Source organism: Zalophus californianus, chromosome 3 (genome assembly GCF_009762305.2).
Source record: "Zalophus californianus isolate mZalCal1 chromosome 3, mZalCal1.pri.v2, whole genome shotgun sequence".
Classification (NCBI taxonomy): Eukaryota; Metazoa; Chordata; class Mammalia; order Carnivora; family Otariidae; genus Zalophus; species Zalophus californianus.
This window is the reverse complement of record NC_045597.1, coordinates 174,231,814-174,253,511: the sequence shown is the minus strand read 5'-3', so window position 1 is coordinate 174,253,511 and position 21,698 is coordinate 174,231,814. Positions and strand designations below refer to the sequence as shown.

General features: G+C 48.3%; 1 protein-coding gene across 1 annotated transcript in view; it reads left to right on the top strand.

Moving 5' to 3' along the window:
• The window catches only part of MARCHF4 (membrane associated ring-CH-type finger 4), a 106,851-nt gene that overhangs the window by 72,402 nt on the left and 12,751 nt on the right, over positions 1-21,698 (top strand). The window contains exons 2-3 of the mRNA XM_027589369.2: positions 7,769-7,924; positions 13,586-13,778. Coding sequence (XP_027445170.2) covers positions 7,769-7,924; positions 13,586-13,778 — 349 coding nt within the window. The remainder of the gene's footprint in view (positions 1-7,768; positions 7,925-13,585; positions 13,779-21,698) is intronic.

The window sequence follows — 21,698 nt, the reverse complement described above, 5'->3', positions numbered from 1 at the left end:
CCGGCGGCCCGGAACCCTGGAAACGGGCCCAGCCGGCTGCCATATGCAAATAGCCCAATTCTGGCCAGCTGAGGTTTATTGAAATTACATTTTTTTATTGAATCAGGCAGAGGATTGAGGGCAGATGAGCCTTTAGTTTTAGCTCTTTGGTAACAACGGTGATGGCCATGATGAGTTACACAGAAAGACAAACGGATAGTTTATTGCACATTTAGGTCATTAGAAATACAGATATGGTTATGAATATACACATAAGATATGACCTTCTTTCTTTCCACCAGCCCCCGTATAGCGTGGTTTGTTTATTATGCAGACCATGTTTGACTTTATGGAATTGGATGTTATTTAAATTCATTTGTGAGGGTAAGTTCTTCTTTCTAGTACCAGTTGACTACATTTAGAGGCAGTTAGAGGAAATAGGTACATTTGTCTTGTACCAGTTAAATTATAAGGGGAAAAGCATTGCAGGAATAAAATAATTATCAGGAGAATGAAAAACCATGGTTTGGAGGGTTGGGTTTGGGTTTGTGTGTTTGTTTTCCTTGTCTCTTTCTATATTCCTTTTTTTGAATTGATGAACAGGAAGTTTGGAGATTTTTTCATGAAGAGGGAGGCAGATTATACGTGTGTGTGTGTGTGTGTGTGTGTGTGTGTGTGTGTGTGTGTGTGAAAGTAAGCTGCTGGTATGAGAGCAGAACTAGAAATAATTATGTGGTTAATTGGATTTAGTGTAGATAACTATAGCTCATTAAGACCTTAAATCTTTTTTTTCTACTTAGTAATAGAGTTCTTTCTTCTTAAAATCAAATTATCTGGCAACAATTCTGGATTTCCTTGTGTGAGTGTTGACACACTGTTAGTCTCCAGAAGCCGAGGTGTGGCCCTGGCGCCCCTGAGCGTGGAAGTGAGAAGCTGGCCCAGCCTGGCTGGGTGCCCTGCTACGTGCCCTGGATGCATGACAGAGCCAAAAGATAGGCCCGGAAGGTCTCCAGGCAGAAAACAAAGAGTTGCCCATACACGGCCTGACACAATATACAGAGAATTCAGAATTGCCTGTCTGTGTATAATAATGGATTGTGGGGCCGTGGGGATCTCTGAAGTCAACTTGCCCATCAGCCTGTCTCCACAGATAAGGGGAAAACCTGCTTTATCATCATCCAGGGCAGAGAATCCCACCTTCTCCTATTTATCTCTTGACTACAACCTTTGCTGGTAAGAAGGTCTTCATGATAGGTCCTTTCTCTTGATTGTAATACCAGGATACATTGGCCTCTTGTAGGTCTCTGGAATCAAGAAATCGTTGCCTGGCCTCCTGCAGGAAGACGACACCTGGAGTCTTCTAGGTTTTCTTTCGAGGCACTCGCCCCATGTGTGCTCCTGCTTTGTTTCCTTTCTCCCCAGCCCCCCGCCACCAATCCATATCCCAGCTACATAAATAGTTGGCCAATATCATGGGCCAGTTTGGTTGCGTCTGCAGAGTTGGAAGGATGTGTCATTGATGAACCTTACTGTTAGTTGATCCTCCAAATATGTGGAGTGCAGGGGGTGGTACAAAACAATTTTTCCCCTATCGAGTCAACTCTCCATCCTCACACTACCCAGAAAGGACACCGGGGAGGCCCTACTTTCTTTGGTACCCCTCCCTGTTCCTACCCACACCTGCTCCTTATTCTTCACCACAATCCTAATGAACTGCTTCTGCTCTTATGCCCATTCTTCCCCACCCAAGGACACATGGCTTCTGGGTCTACCCTGGAGGGGAAATTCTGATTGTAAGGCTTTAGGTCCTCTGTGTCTTCACAGTGGAGCATCTATAAGGCTACTGTAACTTTCCTTATTAATCTAGACTGCATCTCAGAGAAAACGTTAATGTATTACTTTGCTTACAAAAATCTCTCTCTCTCTTAATTTTGACTCAACCAATATCAGATGGGGGAGGATCTGCCAAGGGTTGGAGTGTGAGGAGGAGGAAGTGAGGGGGTAGTTAGCCTGTCCTCCACTACTACCACATCAGTTAATACCCAATGAACACTGCCTGGAATTGGCTTCTGAGGAGAGGGGCAAAGGGGGAAAGGGTGTCTGCCTCTGTGTTTGTATGTTCCTGGGGGAGTCAGCAAGGTCAGCTCTCTGATGAACAGGCCGCTGGGGGCAGAAGAGGAGACGAGCAGGTGATGCTGAAGCTGGCAAAGATGCTGTGGGTATAGCCTGACGGACAGAACTGGTTTCAGAGCCTTCCTCAGCCTTTCTCCTGAGCAAGTCACAGCCTCTTTGAGTGGATTTCTGTATCTGTAAAACAGGAGAAGTAATTATTAGCCTCATTTGGTTATTGAGGTAGTAGGTGGTAGAACGTCAATGAAAGCATTGTGTTAGAATTGTGAAATGTTTATAACATTAGGATTTTTAATAGGAGAATGTTACATAAAGGGTGAAGAGAGAAGGCAGGAAATTGATCAACATTTGGAGGAGGCGAGAAGGTGGGCTTAGAGGAAAGGAGCTCTGCTATGACCCCTCTTATAACCCCTTACATGTGAGCCAGCGTTTGCCGAGAGCTTACCAGGTGCCAGGCATGTTGCTAAATATATTCCCTTACTACAGTCCTCCCCCAGTCTCACAGGTGAGCCCTTTTATCTAATAGAAAGGACCCTCCATGCTGCCAGCAATCATACCTTATTTCTTCAGTCTCATCACTCTTAAACTCCCGCAGATGACTATTTTATACCAATTCTCAGACCTCCCACACCACCTCCCCCACCTTCACTCTCAGCCCATGACTTTGCTTCATATTTCATGTAGACAACGAAGAAATCAAGGAAAACTCGCCAAATCCACCCTTAATTCTCAGTTCTCATCCAACTTGACCCATCAGCAGCGTTTGACAAGGCCATGGCTCCCTTTTTTTTTTGCAACACCTTGTCTTCTTGTTTGGCTGTTGGAACACACGTGTTCCACACATCGTGGAAATCTGTGAATGGAGAAACCACTGGAGTGTTCCTTTCTCATCTCACTGACCTTCCCCTTCAGCCTCCTCTCCCGCTGCTTTCCCATCTCCCAAGCTCCAACATGTTGGCATCCTCCAGGGAGCAGCCCCGGTATCCCTCTCTTCCCCTACCCACACTTAACTCCTTTGGTGATTTCACCCAGACTTATGGCTTTAAACACCATCTGTATATCAATGACTCTCAAATTTATGTCTTGAGCCTGGACCTCTCCCCTAAACTCCGGACTAGTATCTATTGCAGTCTCTGATGCCTATTTAATAAGCATGTCCAAACCTGACCTCCCATTCTGCCCTCCAAAACCTGCTCCTCCCTCAGTCTTTTCCATCTCAAATGAGAGCAATTCTCCATCCTTCTTATGGCTCAGGTCAAAATCAGCATCATCCTTGTTTTCTTTCCTCTCATGTACCCATTGAATCCATCAGCAAATCTTATTATCTGTATCTTCAAAATGTATCTAGAAACGGACCACTTCTCAGAACTCCCACTGCTTCCATACGGGTCCAAAACACCATCATCACCCACCCGGATGCCTGCAACAGCCTCCTGTCTTTCTACTTGGCCCTTCTGTCTAGTCTGTTTTCAAGACAGCAGCCAAAGTGATCCTGTCAAACATGGTCAGATCACGCCACTCTCCTCTCCTCAAAACCCTCATGACTTCCCATCTCATTCACAGTAAGGGCCAAGTCCTTAAAATGGCCCACAAGCCTCTCCTAATTTGTCCCTCATTCTTCATCCTCATTATCTCTCTGACCGCATCTCCTGCTCCCCTTTCCCTCACTCACTTTACCCCAGACACATCAGCCTCTTTGATGTTCCTACAACATGCCAGGCATGCTTCTGCCTCAGGGCCTTTGCACTGAAATGTCCAGCCCCCAGATGTCTGCATGCTTTGCTCCCTGACCTTCCTCAAGTCTTTGCTCAAATGTCCCCATTTGGTGAACTCTTTCATAGCCACCCTATTTAGAATTTCAACCTGCCCCTTTCCTGGTATTCTATTTTCCTTTCCCCTGCTCATTTTTCTCCATAGCACATGATAGCATCTAAGGTACCAATAGTTTATTTGTTTATATTTTTTTATTCTCTGTCTCTCTCTACTAGAGAATTTTGGTCAGTTCCATTCACTGCTGTATCCTTGTCACCTAGAACAGAACCTGAAACATACTAGATGAATACTTGATGAATAAAGGAATGACTGAATGAGGCCCAGAGAGGTTAAGCAACTTTCCCAGGGTCACACAGATTGTAAGAGCCTGGATATACCCGAGACTTCCTAAGATCAGAGTCCAAGCTCTTAACCACCACATGAGTGTCAATAAAGGAAGATGCCCCCAAACTGCACCCCAAGGCTAGGGTTTCTATTGTCTCCTTTGTTCTGATCTTCCAGAGGAGCTGCAAACTGCAGTGGGGCTGGAGTCTTTGCATCACTAGACTGTATTTGTTTCTTTCTGCTCAGTGGCAGGGATGCCCAGTGCCCATGTGGACGGAAGGGGAAATCTTGGCTTACCTGACATTGCCATGGCAACCAGGTAACCTAAGGACTCCAGAAGCGAGTCCTTTCAGATTGAGATGGGGGAGAATCGAAGTGAGCTGGAAATAAACGGAAAGAAATCTGTGAATGGAGAAACCACTGGAGTCTTGCATCTGCAGCTCACTGTGTCATTGGCAGTGAGGAGAATCCACCCCGTTCTCTTCCTCAGCCACAGCCAAGGGCTGTGGATCAACTTGTCGTGCCTCCTGCCTCAAGCATGATCCCACTTAACCCCTCCAAGAGGCCCACGCTCTTCTGTTCAGCATCCCCAGGGAAGGAGGGCACACCCCCACCCCATGCTCTCAGCATCCCCCTCGTAACCCAGAGGACATTCCTGGGCCACAAGTCAGCAGATCTGTGTTCTGACCTCTTATCCACTTCACAAGGGCAGGCTCCCCTCTCGCAGGGCCTCCGTTGACCTTTTACCTATGGCCTGGCTCCTTCCTTCCTTATTTGCCAGTAGAGAATAAAATAGAGGCATAGTAGGAAAAAAACTATGAAATTAAAGTCCTCATGGAAATGTGAGTTAGAATTGTAACACACGCACAAGGGGATTTACTTGTGCCAGGCGCTGTCTCCAGCACTTCTGTGGGCGTGATATCACTCAGTCCTTACGGCCACCCTTGGAGGGGGCAAGAGTTGCCGGCAACAGAAAGATAAAGAAGGCTCAGAGGGTTGAGGGACTTGCCCAAGTTTGCACAGCTGGTGAGCATGAAGAGGCATTCAAACCTAAGGAGTCCATCTCTGAAAACCATGCTCTTCATTCCTCACCCACACCGTGTCCGTTGGGGGCGGGGGGATTCAAGAAGACCCGAGTTTTCTTGCCTCAGCCAGTCCCTGGGCCCCAGAGCCCCGAGCAGATCACTGAGAAGTGTCTGGTGCCTTTTGCATTTAATGAGCCCCTTTGATCTGTGGCATTTGCTGAGCTCTGCAGACAAGATGGTAATAATAAAAAAATAATACAAATAAAAATAAATAAGATAAATAAAATAAAAATTACACAAAGAAAAGATGGTAATAATTGCCCCAGCCCAAGGGCTGGAGCCTCAGGAGCTGGGCCGGGGGGGCTCATCCTCTGCCACACCCCAGTGCCCCTCCAGTCAGCGAGCACTCCGTATTGTGCACCTGTGACGTGCTGGGCTCTGTGGGACACACAGGAGCTTCCGAGTCCTGGAAGACACAGAGAGCAAGTGCCAAACTCTGGGTGGCGGTGCAGGGAGAAGAGACAGACGGGTAGCTAGCAGGCGCGAGAGACTCGGCGGAGGGGCCCGGGGGTGGGGTGGAGGATGCAGGCAGAGGTGTGGGAGGGACAGCGGGGACAGAGTGCCCAGGAGGGATGAACAGAGTGGGGTGCTGAGAAGTTTGGCGTCTGGTGTCAGAAAGACCAGGCTTCTCTTTCTGGCCACGCCACCGGCTGGCTGAGTGACTCGGAGCTGGTCACTGAACCTCCCTCTTCCTATACTCAGAGATGTTTACCACTTCCCCTTCCCTGCCCCGACAATTCAGCTTTTCACCGAGTTGACTGCAAAGCTCATCTTCATGAAGTCTAACCCGATCTGTCGGGCCACTGGCTCATTTCCACTTCTCTTGCTCCTGAAGATGCGTAGACCTGACCGGCCAAAGACGGGAAAGCGTCCACATTAAGGCCTCCTAGAAGCCTTAAACATACAGAAGATGATGGCCCTTCTCCCAAATGTACATAAAAATATACCAGATTATAAAATACAAAACTTATGTAAATGCCAAGGTTAAAATAACATCTTTCCAGATTTACTGTTTTTTTGCAAAAATCCTGGATTGCTTCCTTCATCAGAGTTAAACTTTTCCAACAGTTTTGGTGTCCTTGCTTTCTAATCTTTGTAGCACCCAAAGAGAGTTCCTATTCTGCCTTTTGGGTTGTCCGGTTCTGGAGGGAGAGCGTGGGGGACGAGGAGCCGCCAGAGACACAGTGCCCGTTTGGCCCCTGGGCCCCATAGCCAGGCATTGGGACCAGGCTGGGTCATGCTCTCCCCTTCCCCACATCACTGTGTGGCGGTCCGGGGCCCCCTGTGAGCTCTGGTGGTGTGGTCGCACATCCAGAGTCACGCCAGAGAGCTCAGGTCTTGTTATCAATTGTGCCCAGCCAACAGCCCTTGCTGCCCTGTCCCCTAGCTGCTGCTTGGAAGCAAGGAGTGCAGCCCTTCTCTGTCACGTGGCAGCGATGCCAGGGACCGGAAGTAATGTCTCTTACTTCATTGGCAATTTGACATGGCTGCTTAACAACCCGATTAATCAAACCCAGCTCATCCTGTCAGAATTAATGAGCCTAGGAAAGGCTACCATGAATAATGAGGGCTTTGCCCCTCCTCCAGTACCTCTCCCCACTCACCCCCTCCTATTTCTTTCCCCAAGCTACACAGCAACTACTCACTACCAAGGGCCCTTTAGACCTGGAAGGCTGGGGCGGGTGCTCAGCAATGTGGGCATCTCCTGCCTCTTCTACTCTCCCAGGTGCCACGGTTGTCCACCTGGTGCCAGAGCTGGCCATGTCCTAGGGGAGCAGAACTTCTTGTTCATCAAACAGATAAGAATGCATTTTGCCGTCAACAATGCAAGGAGGATCTGTTTCAAGCATGGCACTAGATGCCAAGGATGCAAAGATGTGTAAGCTATTGTCCCTGTAAGGGGTCACGGTGCAGTAACCCAGAGACAAATGGGGGAAGTGCTACAACGGTGGGTACAGGAAGGGCAGGAGCTACAGTGAAAGGGGCCTGTCAATACTGGAAGAGCAGAGAGGGGAACTGGGAAGGGTTATATGGGGATGAGGCGCTCTGAACGTTTCTGCTACCAAGTTCATTCATGGCACATATATACGTTGAGTGCTGGGCACTGAGCAAGGTGCTGGGGTCTGGACATCCACAAATGGATATGATTCCCATTCTCATGGAGCAGGCATCTCATCCCTGTTCCCAGGACAGTGCAGGTAGAGGGCTTCCATAAAAATCGACCCACTCATTTCATAGGCACCCTAGGACTTGGGCAGCACCCAATGAGAGTCGAGGCTCTGAAATGTTAGTTGAGTTCTCTGAAGCTGCCTGGCTCCCCTGTGCCCTGTGGATTCTGGTGCTTCCCAACAAAGACAGGGACTGGTTTAAGTGGTGTGGTCTGTCTTATCCGGGTGGCCCAAACCATCACTCCCGTAGCCACCCACCTGCCAGACTCCAGACCCAGAACTTACCACCCTCTGCCTCTCTCCCTGCAGGGGGAGCTGCTGAGCCCGTGCCGCTGTGATGGCTCTGTCAAGTGTACGCACCAGCCCTGCCTCATCAAGTGGATCAGCGAGCGGGGCTGCTGGAGCTGCGAGCTGTGCTACTACAAGTACCATGTCATCGCCATAAGCACAAAAAATCCTCTGCAGGTATGACCAGGGCGGGAGAATGTTTTCCCCTTAGAGTCCAGGGCAGTCTGGAGAAAAGTAACAAGATGAGCTAGGTGGGCACGATAACAGTGACATGCAGGCAGACAGGATGAGAGCGCTTGTGTTTCCTCCTCAGCCTTAGCAAGAAGAGCAAGGGATGGGGTAAGGACAGAGGAAAGATCTAGAAGGAAAGACGTGTCAAGAATTAAATGGTAGACAGGATCAGTGAGCTAAGGAATGGATGGATGGATGGATGGGTGGCTGGATGGATGTAAGGATGGATGGATGGATGTAAGGTTGGATGGATGGATGGATGGACAGATGGATGTAAGTGTTGGTGGATGGATGGATGGGTGGATGGATGGATGGATGTAAGGATGGATGGGTGGATGGATGGACGTGAGTGTGGGTGGGTAGATGGATGGGTGAATGGATGGATGGGTGGGTGGATGGTTGGATGGATGGATGTAAGGTTGGATGGGTGGATGGATGGACAGATGGATGTAAGTGTTGGTGGATGGATGGATGGGTGGATGGATGGATGGATGTAAGGATGGATGGGTGGATGGATGGACGTGAGTGTGGGTGGGTAGATGGATGGATGGATGGGTGGATGGGTGGGTGGATGGTTGGATGGATGGATGGATATAAGGATGGGTGGGTAGATGGATGTATGTAAGGGTGGGTGGGTGGATGGATGGGTGGATGGAAGCAGAAAGGAAAGAAAGAAAGGGAGGGGAGGCAGGGAGGAAAAGAAAAGAAAGAGGGACAGACGAGAGGGCAGATGAGAGCAGGATGGAAAAAAGAGGTTGGGAGGTGTGGGAGGAAGACTGAGGGAAAGCTAAGGGCGGGAAAAGAAGAAATAAGGAGGAGGAGACTCAGCAGCCTATCCCAGACTTTAAGGTGCATTCAGTTCACCTAGAATCTTGTTAACACGCAGACTGTGACTCAGGAGTCTGGGGCAGGGCCTGAGATTCTGCATTTCTAACAACCTCTGGGTGATGCTGTTGCTGCTGGTCCATGGACCACACTCCTCGTGAAAAGGAACCGCAGAAAAATGGAGAAGAGACAGGAGAAGGAGGCAGTGAGAAACAGAAGGGAAGGAAAAAGAAGGAGGGACTGAGAAGGGGTTACCGTCAGGGGCAAGGGCAGAGCGGCTGGGCTGGGGTGGGGCCTGCCGCATGGATTCCACGGGTTGGGACAGGGCTGCAGCCCCGACCTCCCCCACCCTCCCGCCCTGCCCTGACACATCCCTCATCCCCAGCGCTGCTGGCGGGCCCTGCCCCACCTCGAAAATCCTTCAAACCCAACGGCTCTCCCTGCAAGGCGCACCCACATATAGAGAGCACTTTGCTTCTGAAAATACCTGCACATATGCACGGTCAGCCAGTTAAGCTGCCACATAATCAATAAGCCAGCACACCCGTGGCCTGGCACACTTGCTTCACTCCTCCTGTCTCGGGGGGGGGGGGGGGGCGGTGCAGGCAGGGAAGAGTGGATTCGGCCATCCCAGAAGGGTGGTGGTGTGGTGCGACTGTGGGGCTGGGGACTTCGTGTGGAGGGGCAGCCAGAAGCCTGGAGCTGTGGTGTCCGGGCATTTTAGTTTAAACACTGTGGAGTTTTACATGAGGCACTGCCAAGAATGAGAGTGTGTGTGCGTGCGTGTGCGCGCGTGTGTGCGTGCGTGTGTGTGCGCGTGAGAGAGTGCTAGCACATGCCTGTGGGCCAGCAGGGGGCATCATTTCTGGAAGGAGGCATTAAAACTCCCAGGCACCTCAGCCATCCTGATGTCTATGAAGGGGTCGGAATGAGAGGTGCCTCTCCCTGTGCTGGTCCCGTCTTCAGTCATTCTTTTCAAATCTTCAAGTGTCTTAAAATAGCGGTGTCCTGAGACTGCTGAGTCCACGCCCTCTGGGGTGCATTCATTCTCTTCTTCTCTCATTCAAGCCTTGGGAAAGGGTCAGAGTCCAGATCCACAAGCCCACCCCCAAATCCCCCCTTGGTTCAAAAACAGGCACCAGACCTTGACTTATAAAATGAAAAATCATTTAGGGATAATTTTTTTCCCAGGAGTAAAAAAAAGAAAAAGAAAGAAAGAAAAGGTTATTCTGATCTCTTAAGTATGGTGAGCAAATGGCAGTATTGACAATACTGATTCATGAATTTAAGTGACTAACATGTCTCTAACTGTGAGTTTCTAGGCACCAGGGACTCCCTCTGATTCTGTTGCTCTTGGAAATGCATGATGTGCGCTCAGTAAATGGCATTGCACTTTTCTGGATAGCACCAGAAGAAGGAAGTAGTTTGGCCTAGTGGCAGTATTGTGTAGTTGTGGCCCAGATTGTCCCAGCTGTGTGTCCTGGGCTTCTCAGGCCCAGCCGAGAGAGAGGCAGGCACCGGGGAGCAGCTCGTGCTCCCACAGCCCAGCGGAAGCACCTGCAGTCGGGGACGGAGCAGGCTGGCCCTCCTGCAAGCAAGTGGAGCTGGGGGTGGGGTGGCAGGGTGACAAGCCTCTGATGTCAGAGCGGGGCGGGGGGCCTCTCCTATGTCTCAGGTCCCTCACCTCGCGGTCCAAGCCCCATACAAAGCTGTGAGAAACAGTGCTCGCCCCGGCATGGTATCTCAGTGACACGCGCAAGGTTCTGTTTCTAGCAGAAGAGCCATCGAGAAAGGAATCTCGGGGTGGCCTTGGGGCTCCCTGGCTGCTCCTCACCCTCTCTCCGCTACAACTGAACTGTAGTTATATTAATGACGTTTAGTTAGTGCTTCCTGGTGGCCACCCTAAGGCTTCACGTGTATTATCTCATTTAATACCTAAAACAACCCAATGCAGCGGGCACTGTTCTTCTTCCCAATCTACAGATGAAGCAGTGGAGGCACAGTTCGCTCATGGTTACCCTGGCGGGGCGGCTTGCACACAGGGGTCTGACTCCTCCGACCTGCGGTGCGCAGCCACGGCTTTGCTGAGTGCGTTTGGGAAGGTCCCACCTGGTGGGTGGTGGGGGGGGAGGAATATCCCACCGGGACGTGCGTCACTGCATATTTGCTCAAACATACTGAAGAGTGGAAATGATGCTGCCCGTCCCCTTCAAAGAGTTCTTTCATTCCACCTTCACGGCATTCTAGGGAGTGGGAAGGGCCAATGATTTCCATTGTTAGGGAAGGGAAAACTGACAGTCCTTATGACTTACTGACTTCTCCTAGCTGACACCATGCAAGCTGGAGCAGAGCTTGGCCAGAACGGGGTCCTGACCCCTTCCTTGCTCAGTGCCCCTTCCGGGGTCGAAGGAAATGCCCAGTCTTGGTGCTGCAGTGTGGGGGTGGGGGAGTGGGGGGGTGGGGGGGGAAGGGGGTCTCAGGATACTGCGATCGGAACCTCGTTTGGAATGAAGCCCCAGTGTTGGGGGTAGCAGAGTCTCTGGAGCCCTTCACCCCTTCCCAGCCTCCCTTTGAGATTTCAGAGCTGTCTTATTCTCTCTTGCTCTTTGCAGCTCTGTTCCCCACCCCTTTCGTAGAGGCTCACATGGGACAGACAGGAGGAGAGTCTGTCTACAGCACCCCATCCTGTTCCCTTCCCATCATGCTTCAGACTGTAGTCAGGGGTCCTGCTGAAGTTCAACAGCTCGCTTGAGGGACTAGGGATTAGGGTGGCTTTAAGGATTAAGGGGACCTTTCTGTGCCTCTATATTTGGGGGTTTTGAAGTCTGGAGCAGGAGAAAGTGAAGGTTATTGATAACTCAGTGGTGAAGACAAAAAGCTCAGTCAGGAACCCTCTTCATGGAGGGAGAGGCAGGTTCTGGAGAAAGCATTTGTGGTGCAGTATTTGAGAGGAGTCTGTAGGATCAGGCCATCTTCTGGAAAATCCCCTTGCTTTGTGTAACCCCAGGCTGGGGGAAGCAGTGGAAAATTTAAAGGCCCAATTACCTGTAATGGGATGCTATCTGTACAATTAAATGTAAAGGCTGATGTCCTACATCTAGAACAGCAAGTGAAATGTATTCCAACGGTTACAATTCCTTAGGGGCCACTGGTCAGTCCCTCTGGAGCCAGACTCAGTGCTTGCATCCACGCCAATTTAGTGCAGAGGAAGGACTCACTATTGGCAGATGGAAAGTTGTCTGATTTTTATGGGGAGTTCAGGCTGAGATGCCTGCTGAGGGTGTTCTCCACAGAGCTTTACACAAATCCCAACAATCAGAAGATTGTCCTGCCCTCCGCCTTCCCAAATGGGATCCTGTCACTTCCCAGCTTAAAACTGTTCCATAGCGTCATATTTACTCTTTAGGACACAGCCAAAATTCTGTGCATATTCTTCAAGATTCCACATGGTCTTCTCTTCTTATTTTCCCAGCTGTCTCACCCCACACTCCCTTTTGCTCTCTCTGCTCCACCCTTTCTGGTCTTCTAGGTTTTCATACTCACTATACTTTTTTTTTCTGCCGCAGGACCTTTGCACATGCTTTCTCCTATGCCTAGAGCACTCTTCCCTCCTCTCTTTGCCTAAACTCCCACTCAACTCAAGCATTGCTTCTTCTGACAAGTTGAATCCACCTACCAAAGGCTCTCATAGTTCTATGTACCTCCCTCGCTTATGCCCGGTGAACTATAGTTGTAAATAAATTATTTGATCATCTGTGTTTCCTAGACTATAAATTCCATGAGGACAGAAATCTTACATGTTTTTGCTTACTGCTTTATCTTCGGCACCTAGCGGAGTAGATATTTGTTGAGTGAGAGCAGGAATAAATCCCAAACTAAAATCCAACTCCAGGCTCCTTTAAGCCTGTGCTACTGAGGCCAGCCATAGATTCATAGAATTTCAGAATTGAAACCCACCCACACCCCAGCCTTCAATCCATCCTTCAATACTGCTATTAGCGTAGTGCTTTTTCTGTTAAAAAATGAAATCTCAATGCTCGTATATAGTCAGTAAATTATACTGTTTTTCTTATCTTTCCCCCACACCCTGTGTCCTCTCCTTGTCTGTTGAATTGGTAATCTCTGGCATTTATATTAAATGACATGTCAGGTGTTGTAGAAAATAAGTAAAAGAAAGGCCTGTGCCCTATTAGTGTGAAAATAAGCAATGTTGCTCTGAAAAGAATATTGTGGGCCCTAGAATACCACCTACACTGGCTCTGAACTTTCACTTTCTCTGTCTGTATCATAATCAGTTATAAAGGCCTTCCTTCCCAGCCATGGCTGCCCAGAACTCCCTCCCTACAATAACTTCTGACCATTTGATGTGATATCAGTCTCCTCCATATTAAAAGTGCAACAAAAAACTCAGAAACTTGGGGTGCCTGGGTGGCTCAGTCGTTAAGCGTCTGCCTTCGGCTCAGGTCATGATCTCAGGGTCCTGGGATCGAGCCCCGCATCGGGCTCCCTGCTCCGCGGGAAGCCTGCTTCTCCCTCTCCTGCTCCCCCTGCTTGTGTTCCCACTCTCGCTGTGTCTCTCACTGTCAAATAAATAAATAAAATTAAAAAAAAAACTCAGAACCTTGTAACGATAGCCATTGTATTCCAAGTTAAGGAGGCTTGTATTAAATCCTCAACCCGAGGTAAGAGGTTGGGGCAGCAGAAGGAGGAGGGATGGGAATGGGGTGGAAATGGGGTAAGGGCATCCAAGCAACAGCTAACCTGTCCTTGTCTTCTTTGCAGTGGCAAGCCATCTCTCTGACAGTCATTGAGAAGGTTCAAATTGCAGCCGCCATCTTGGGTTCCCTCTTCCTCATCGCCAGTATCTCTTGGCTTATCTGGTCAACCTTCAGTCCCTCAGCAAAATGGCAGCGCCAAGACCTCCTCTTCCAGATCTGCTATGGGATGTATGGATTCATGGATGTGGTGTGCATAGGTGGGTCTGGGGGCCTGTCTCTATGGGAAGTGGGGAGCCATGTGCTGGTGAGTTAGACAGATCTCTCAGGATCCCTCCCTCTGAAAGGTCGAAGCACCAAGCTTCAGACCTGTAAGCTCAGGAGGAGCCAGCACCTTAGATTTGAGGGGTCAATGGGATGGGGGAGGAGGCAGGCCAAAGGAGGAAGATCTAAATCTTTCCCAAACAAATCTATCCTTGCCCAGTTGAAGATAAGGATAAGGAGGCTTGCCTCTAAGAAGACTTGAGAAAGGTCAGCTGGTCAGTCTGTCTGCCTCAAACGGGATGTGGAGGCCCTCTTCTCTGTTGTGTGCTCCATGGTCGCCAAGCCATGACAAGGGATGACTATACATTTAATTCCATTCCCTTCCCAGCAAAATGCCCAGAAACAGCATCATGATACCTGCCCTTCCCCCCTTTTCTTCAGCTTTCTATAAGCTTATTATAGTGCCCCAGATTTCTCTAGTCTAGTGGTTTTAAAATTGTATGGGGTCCCGATGTTCCACACACAGCTTCAGGAACCAATTTTGGGAGTGGGCAATGGAATGCAGGGCAGACAGCCTCTGAATCTTCGCCCTTGCTTCACCTTGAGTTTCGGTACTTTTATCCATTTACATATGTTTCTGTTCTAAATAAATCTTTGGTGTTTTAGAAAAAAAGTTGGAAACCCTCCACTTTAATTCCTGCCTGTTCCCTTACACCATTCCCAAATCTGTGTTCCTTCCTTTTCTATTATGTTAGGTCGATTGGTGGAGGGCCGGGTCTTTTTGTTCTTCCCAACAAATGCTTATGGTTTTCAACTCTGGAGTTGTCATTCAAGTGACCAAGATCCTGGTTTCCTTTCAGTGACATGAAGCATGGTTAAGCACTGGTCATACATCCTAACCTGGAAGTCTCATGTTACCCCCCAGGCCACGATGCTGATGGCACTGAAGTTCCACAATTGTGTTCTCTGGGCTTAGTTTGTATACTCTATCAAATAGGCTACACTGCTCCGTTTGGCAGGAAAACATCTATTAGCTAGAATTTGGCTGGAAGATGCTATGTGAATTTCTTTGGGGCTCTTTAATATTAGGAGTCAGAGAGGCCTGGAGACTTGCATCTGATTATGGCAGCCAGAGACCAGTGGTGCTGGCACTTGGATACTTGTCTAAGCATCTTGCTGCCTCTCCCTGCTAGCTAAACCAATGCCTCAGCCCTGAGTTCAAGAGTGTTTTTAAAGGCAACCTTTTGTGGCACCTAGACAGATTGCCCAGGTTTGGAGGACTGTGGAAGAGAGGACTGTGAATAGGGAGGAATTTGACTTGGAGCATTCTAATTTCGTTCCCTGTCTACCAAAATCCTTTCCTACCCTGCTGAGGCACGGGTGGTGGCTGCCAAAAACCAGGTGTGTCTCCATATGGAGGTGTACGGCTCTGGCATGAAGCTGGGGGGCGGGCAGCAGTGGAGGGCCGGGCGGAGCCTCTCCAGCTGTCCTTCATTCTCCTTCAGGAAGGCTTTTGACTGGTCCCTTCTACGAGACTGGCTTTCCTGTCACATGGTGTATTAGTCAGCTTTGGCTGCGGTAACAGGCAACTTCAGAATTGCAGTGCCTCATAATGACAAGCATTTATTTCCTGTGGCTAGGTCTGCATGACGGCTGTGGCTCAGCTGGACTTGGCTCGGTTTGGCTTCTGACTGTGCATTGGGTTCCAGCCCGCTCTGAGGGGCTTCTCATGCTGGGGCCCAGGTAAAGGGGCAGAGACTTCTGGGATGTACCTTTCTAGGCAGGTACAAGAGCACAAGAGGACTGGTGGAAACTTGCAAGACCTCTCAAAGCTTCTGCTCAATACTGGCATACTGTCCCCTCTGTCCACAGCCCATGGGCCAATGCAAGTCATCAACAAGCCCAACATCAGTGTGGGGGTGGGCAAGGGAAGCATACTCCTCCTCCCCTGGAGGGAGCATGGGAGGGAAAGAGGAGCATAAATACCACCTGCCATTCAGGGCTTCATAGATTTGAAGACTGAGAGAAGGAAACATAGAAGAGATCATGGGATCAACCTGTATGACTCTTATTTTGAAGTTGAGAGAACTAGGGCTCAGAGAAGGGAAGTGATCCACTCAGTATTGCTCAGCTGGGATTAGAAGCAAGGTCTCCTGATTGGCAGTCCAGTGCTCTTTCCATTCTCTTCTTGCGTCAGAAAGCAGGAGTCTTCGGTGTCCCTTTTGGAACATCTGCAGATGCCATCTGCAACTTTGGGTGCACCTGGGCCCACTTATAGGAAGAGCCCTCACAAACAGACCTGCTCCCTGTGGCTCTGAGCCACCCAGCACCTCTGCTTGTGCCTTCCTGGCGTCCTGGTCCCTCCTGCTCATAATGTCTCCCTCTGAGCAGGACTCCACAGAACCATCTCGTCCTCTGTCTCTTTCTTGGCTCCTCTCCATCTGCCTCCCTCCAAACCACTTCTATCTCTCAAATTCTTTCTCTTCTTTCTCTTCATATATATATGGCACTCAGTCACCCAATTTCTGGAAGAAACACAGTGAGCTAAATATTGAGAGTTTTCACATTGCTTTCCTTCCCTCCAAGCTTTTAATAAAACATAATTTCCCAGGATGCAAAACCACACCATGATCTGTCCATTCTGCTCTGACAAGCCAGTGACTGCCTGGACATAGCCATTGGACAGGAGGGGGCTGCCTAGGGACCAAGTGCTTTTAGTGCCATCCCAAAGTAGTCAGATATATTTATATTTAGACTAGCTCACCTTTAAAGGGTTTAGACTGCTCTATCATTTTGTTGATTATAACTGGAGCTAATTCAGTTGTCAGACCATTTCCCCAGGGGCAATAATTTTCTTCCCATTTTTCAGATGGGGAAACTGATACTGAAGGATTTGTCCTAGGCTGACTCAGGCAGCAGAGCAGGACTCTCAGTTCAATGTTTTTCTAGGAGAGGTTATCCATAGGAGAAAATTCTAGGAGACAGAATCAAAAAGAGAGTAATATGTGATCTAAAGAAGAGAGTGGAAGATGATGGACAGTAGTTGAAATGCACAAACAGATTCTTGTGATGGTTGCATTGATGATGATTTTGATATTGGTGATGATAATCAGTGGTGATGATAATCAGTAGTGATGAAGGTGGTTTCAAGGGTGAAGTTCAGGTATCAGTCATTTATTTCTCTTCTGCAGTGTTCTGGTCAGTTGAGGGAAAACACTCAGTACTGTATAAGTTGTTATAAAGTATCAGCCTCTTAGGGGCTCCCTGGTGGGGACAGTCAGGTGGAGCCTGGAATGTACCAGCAGTGTATTTATTTTTAGGCTTAATTAGACACTTAGACTCACAGAACTACCAGAGAGTACACTTAGCACTAGATTCACTTAGAGGAATTTAGGACAGGAAGCACAACCTCCATAAGGCAAGTCCAGCTTGCTTCTGCAGGTGAGTCCTTGCTGTACTCCATAACCTAGTCCAGGGCTAGTCTCAGCCCCCAGACGATAGCTCATGAAGAAAGAGATGAGACCCACAATAGTGGATACAGGATCCACCTTGACATAGTTTCCCCACAAAAGTCATGCGTAGTTACAAGTGTCCCTATACTCAGGGACGCCCAAACTACAGCCTCCCACCAGGCATTGATAGTAAAGCAGCCATCAACCAGGGGTTACCTCCACCCTAGGGAATGTTGTAACATGGCTGACACTCCACCTTCATCAGAATTCCAGGGAAACAAGCCAGAATGGCAACCCAGGGTCTGGTTTGTTTTGAGAGAAGGAGCAAGTATGCTTGCTCACCTCTATCCTACCACCTCCTGCCTCTATCCATGAATCTTGACTCTGGCTACACAAACCTGTTTCACTGAACCAATGCAAGACAGAGAAGCTGGAACATGGAAAGAGACCTGGCTAGGTGAGCCAGAAGGAAGCATAATGCGGTCTTCTTACTGCACGAAAATGAACAACATGGATGAGAGTCGCGGTATGGCACCTATATTACTATAGAGGTGGTCATCAGTTTTAAAACTCAGTCAATTAGTTTATTCCTATGGGAAAAGGGAAGTTTCTCTTCCAGAAGTCCTAAGAAAGTGGAAGAAAATGATGTGACAGAGTGGACAGAGGAAGATATGATTCCTTATCAGAAAGTAGATAGAAGTGACAATGGGAGAGGTGACTATTCTCAAGAAATGTTGGCTGAAAAAAAATGTTAAATGAAAAAGTCCATATCTATAGACTCGAGCTCCTTGGATGGATGGAGAAATTCAGTAACTGGATGGAAATTTATCACCAGAAGAGGGAAAATGAGTCTAGCCTTGTGTTAGCTCAAAAGGCTGAGTAAGAAAGGAATAAGACCATCTGTTAAGATGAGTCTTTGGACTTCCTCTATTTTTCAGACACCGAAAACAATTTGTCTATTCCCTAAGACTGTTAAATGGCCTCAGACAGTAAAGAATCTGAGTAAACATGAAATATATAGCTTTAAGTAATCCTTAAAAATAGATTTACCTTTTATCAGAGCAGTGCTCTAAGGGAAAACTCATGGGAGTGGGAAGGACACAGACACTCCACTGGGCGCCAGCACCAGCTGAGCAGATATTCTCTGCCATGAAGCCAAGAGGATGCAGTGTATGGGACATGGTCACCTGGCTGCCCACGAAGCCACATCTGCTCCATCCACAGCTATGTCCACCTGGCTGACCTCCAGGGAAGGGCCTTTGGTTCTCACCAAAGAATTTTGCCTGAAATGAGTGCCAGGAAGGTCTGGGTTCTCTGTTGGATGCAGCAAGGGTCCAGGGCTGTGGACAAGGGCTCTAGACTTGGTTATATCAGAAGGTTGTACATTCTGGGAGACAAGCTGCCCTTACATATTAAACGTCTCTTGGGTAGAGTCCTAACTTCCTAGACCAATCCATGCCACTATGAAAACCAAAACTAAGTTGCTGTGGACAGAACAAACCACCAAACACTCCTGCAAGGGCACAGAAGAACTGAGAAAGGGCACAATAACCCTAAAAGATGAGTGGGGTAAGTATTATGATCCATATTTAACAGATGAGGAAAAGCTTAAAGTAATTGTGCTCCAGGTCACATAGCTAAAAAAATGGCAGAGCTGAGAATTAGACCAAAAACCTTGGACTCCAATTCCAGGGTGCTTTCTACTGCCTCTTTTATCTCTGATTGCTCTGTGAAATTGCAAATGCAGAGCTTGGATGGGGAGGCAGGTTGAAGGTAAATTGGTTCAGTAATACCTTGACCCATAAGGTAATGGCTGAGCAATAAGAAATTTAGTGAGTCTTGGCTGCTCCTGTCCTTTATTCAGAGTCTTGGAGGTTAGCCATTGTTGTACCTCCCTTTTGATCAGTGCTATTCTGACACCACCTGAGAGGGAGGCTTAAGAAATAGAGGTAAGGGGCACCTGGGTGGCTCAGTCAGTCAAGTGTCTGCCCTCGGCTCAGGTCATGATCCCAGGATCCTGGGACTGAGCCCCGCATTGTGCTCCCTGCTCTGTGGGGAGTCTGCTTCTCCCTCTCCCTCTGTGCTCTCTCTCTCTCTCTCTCTCTCTCAAATAAATAAATAAATAAATAAATAAATAAATAAATAAATAAAATCTTTTAAAAACATAGAATTTAAGGTGAAATTTGGATCGTTTGTCTCCCTGTGAGACACTCTGGTGGAAGGAACTTAGGGCAGGGGAAGCTACATGTCCTGGCTAACATGAACTTAGGGAATCCATTCATTCACTAAAAAATATTTATTGAAAGGGCACTCCCAATAAGAGAGTCACTTGCTCTCAGGATCTTACATTTTACTGGGAAGGCAGACAAGTTAATCATTTATCATTTATGAGTCAGAAGGGGCTCAGGATTAGCATCTCCATTCATTCAGTAACATTTCCTGGCTGTCTGGTTTTGTTCCTAAAATGAGGGAACTTTAATAAAGGAATGAACGAGACACAGTCTTTTCCCTCAAGGAGCTCCCAATCTACAAATAAATCACAACACAGTGGCAGCCAGGATAAGATACAGAGAAATGTGGAACAGAATAGAGAGCAATTAACTCCCTCTTCAAGGAGTCCAGGAAGGCTTTTTGAAGGAAGGAACCCTATCCTTCAGCCCTTTCAAAAGATAGGTCAAAGTTTGTCCAGAAGAGAGGAAAAGAACATTCCAGGCAGAGAGACTAGCATGTGTAGAGGCCAGAGACTTGAGAGAACCAGGGACACTTGGGAAACTCGGAGCAGGTGCATATGGCTCAGTGTCAAGAGCCAGAGTGGGAAGGTGGGTGATGGGCCATAGGGATGTGGAGGTTGGCAGGAGCCAAATCCCACAGTATCATGAATCATGGGCTAAGCAGCTCAGACTTCAACTTGTTGGTGACAGGGAGGCATTAATAAGATTTTATACCGGAAAGAAGTGTGGTCAGATGTACGTGTGCTTTGCAGAGGTAACTCTGGCAATGATAGGGAGGATGGACTGGAGCTGGAAAGACTAGAGGCAGCGAGGGGCCAGCTGGAAAATGCTTGTAATAGTCTGAGCCAAATGGAAAGAAATGCAAAACAGTGCAGTGGGGAAGACGTGTGTGGGATGACCTTGAGAAGCCCTTAGGATGTGGATAAGATAGGACGGTATGAACTTCTTTGAAGCAAGTAGGAATCCCAGGGTCTGGCTTGAGTGGGGATACCACAGCTGAGCATGGGAATGGGGTTGGCAATGGAGAAGCAAAGGGGAACCAAAGGTAAGTCTTTGGCAAAAGCACCAAACAAAAGGCCCATCACAAGCCTAAAATCCAGGCAGTGAGATAAGAGGCAGCTCCTAAGCAAAGAGTTTGCAGTAGAAGAGAAGCAAGACGCATGGAGTACATTATGGGCTGCAAAGAGGGGAAGGCATTGCCAGGAAAGAGTCTCTGTGGGGGTAGAAAGAAAGAAAGGGCCTTCCTCTACTAACAGGTGGCCTCCTGTTAGTAGAGGAAGATTTGAGGGCATCGGACCAGTTCTGATGAGGATTGGTGACTAATGAGAAGGCGGGGAGGGAGGTAAGGAAAGCCTTCTGTAGGCAGTTGGATCATAAAACTTGAACACGGGTTTGGGGGTCAACAATAAGAGGGGGTAAAGCTGTAGGTTTTGGCAAGACAACTTAGAAGGAGCATTCAAAGAGTAGGTGGCTAAGGATGGAGACCTAGGGACCATTATACGCTTAAAAGATGGATGAAGACAGAATGAGAAAAACAGGAGGGAATGGGTCACAAAACCCAGGACGGTGGGTTTCTGGAGTGGCAGGAGGGTGCCACCTAAGGGTCTGGATCACATGTTGCTCGGTTTCTTACTAACCTTGAGACCTTGCGTGATTTGCATAACCACTCTCTGCTTCCCTTTTCTCATCTGTGAAATGGGATAATAATACCATCTTCAGAGCACTGTTGAAAGGACTGAATACGATGGCGTGTGGAAAGGAGCAGGCATTCATAAAATCCGTGACCAGGCTGGGAGACACTTGATCTGGGTAGATTCCCCCTTGGAGTGGGCACTCAATAAAGGTTTGCAGAAACTGTTAAAACCAGAAGCTAGTCACAGCCTAGGAAGCCTGACCCCGTGTCTTCACATAATTGAGAGTCCGCTGTTATATGGAGCAGTGCCTCTTCTTGAAGGTTTTTAGTTCCCTCACGCATGTCCCCTCAATGAGAAGATCTGATTACATAGAATGTCCTCCCACCCCCTGCCCCCTCTTCCGTCATCATTAATGATGGTGGCTGCCCAAGCAGAAAAGCTGACAGAGCCTCCCAGCAAACAAATGGGACAGTCTCTGCTCCAGTGGGTCAAGTTATTAGGATTTAACAAGAGCAAATTAATTAAGGTCTTTGGCACCAAAAACATTTTTTTTTCACTCCACAGACTCAAGAGATTGGCCACCAAAAAGTCAAATCTGC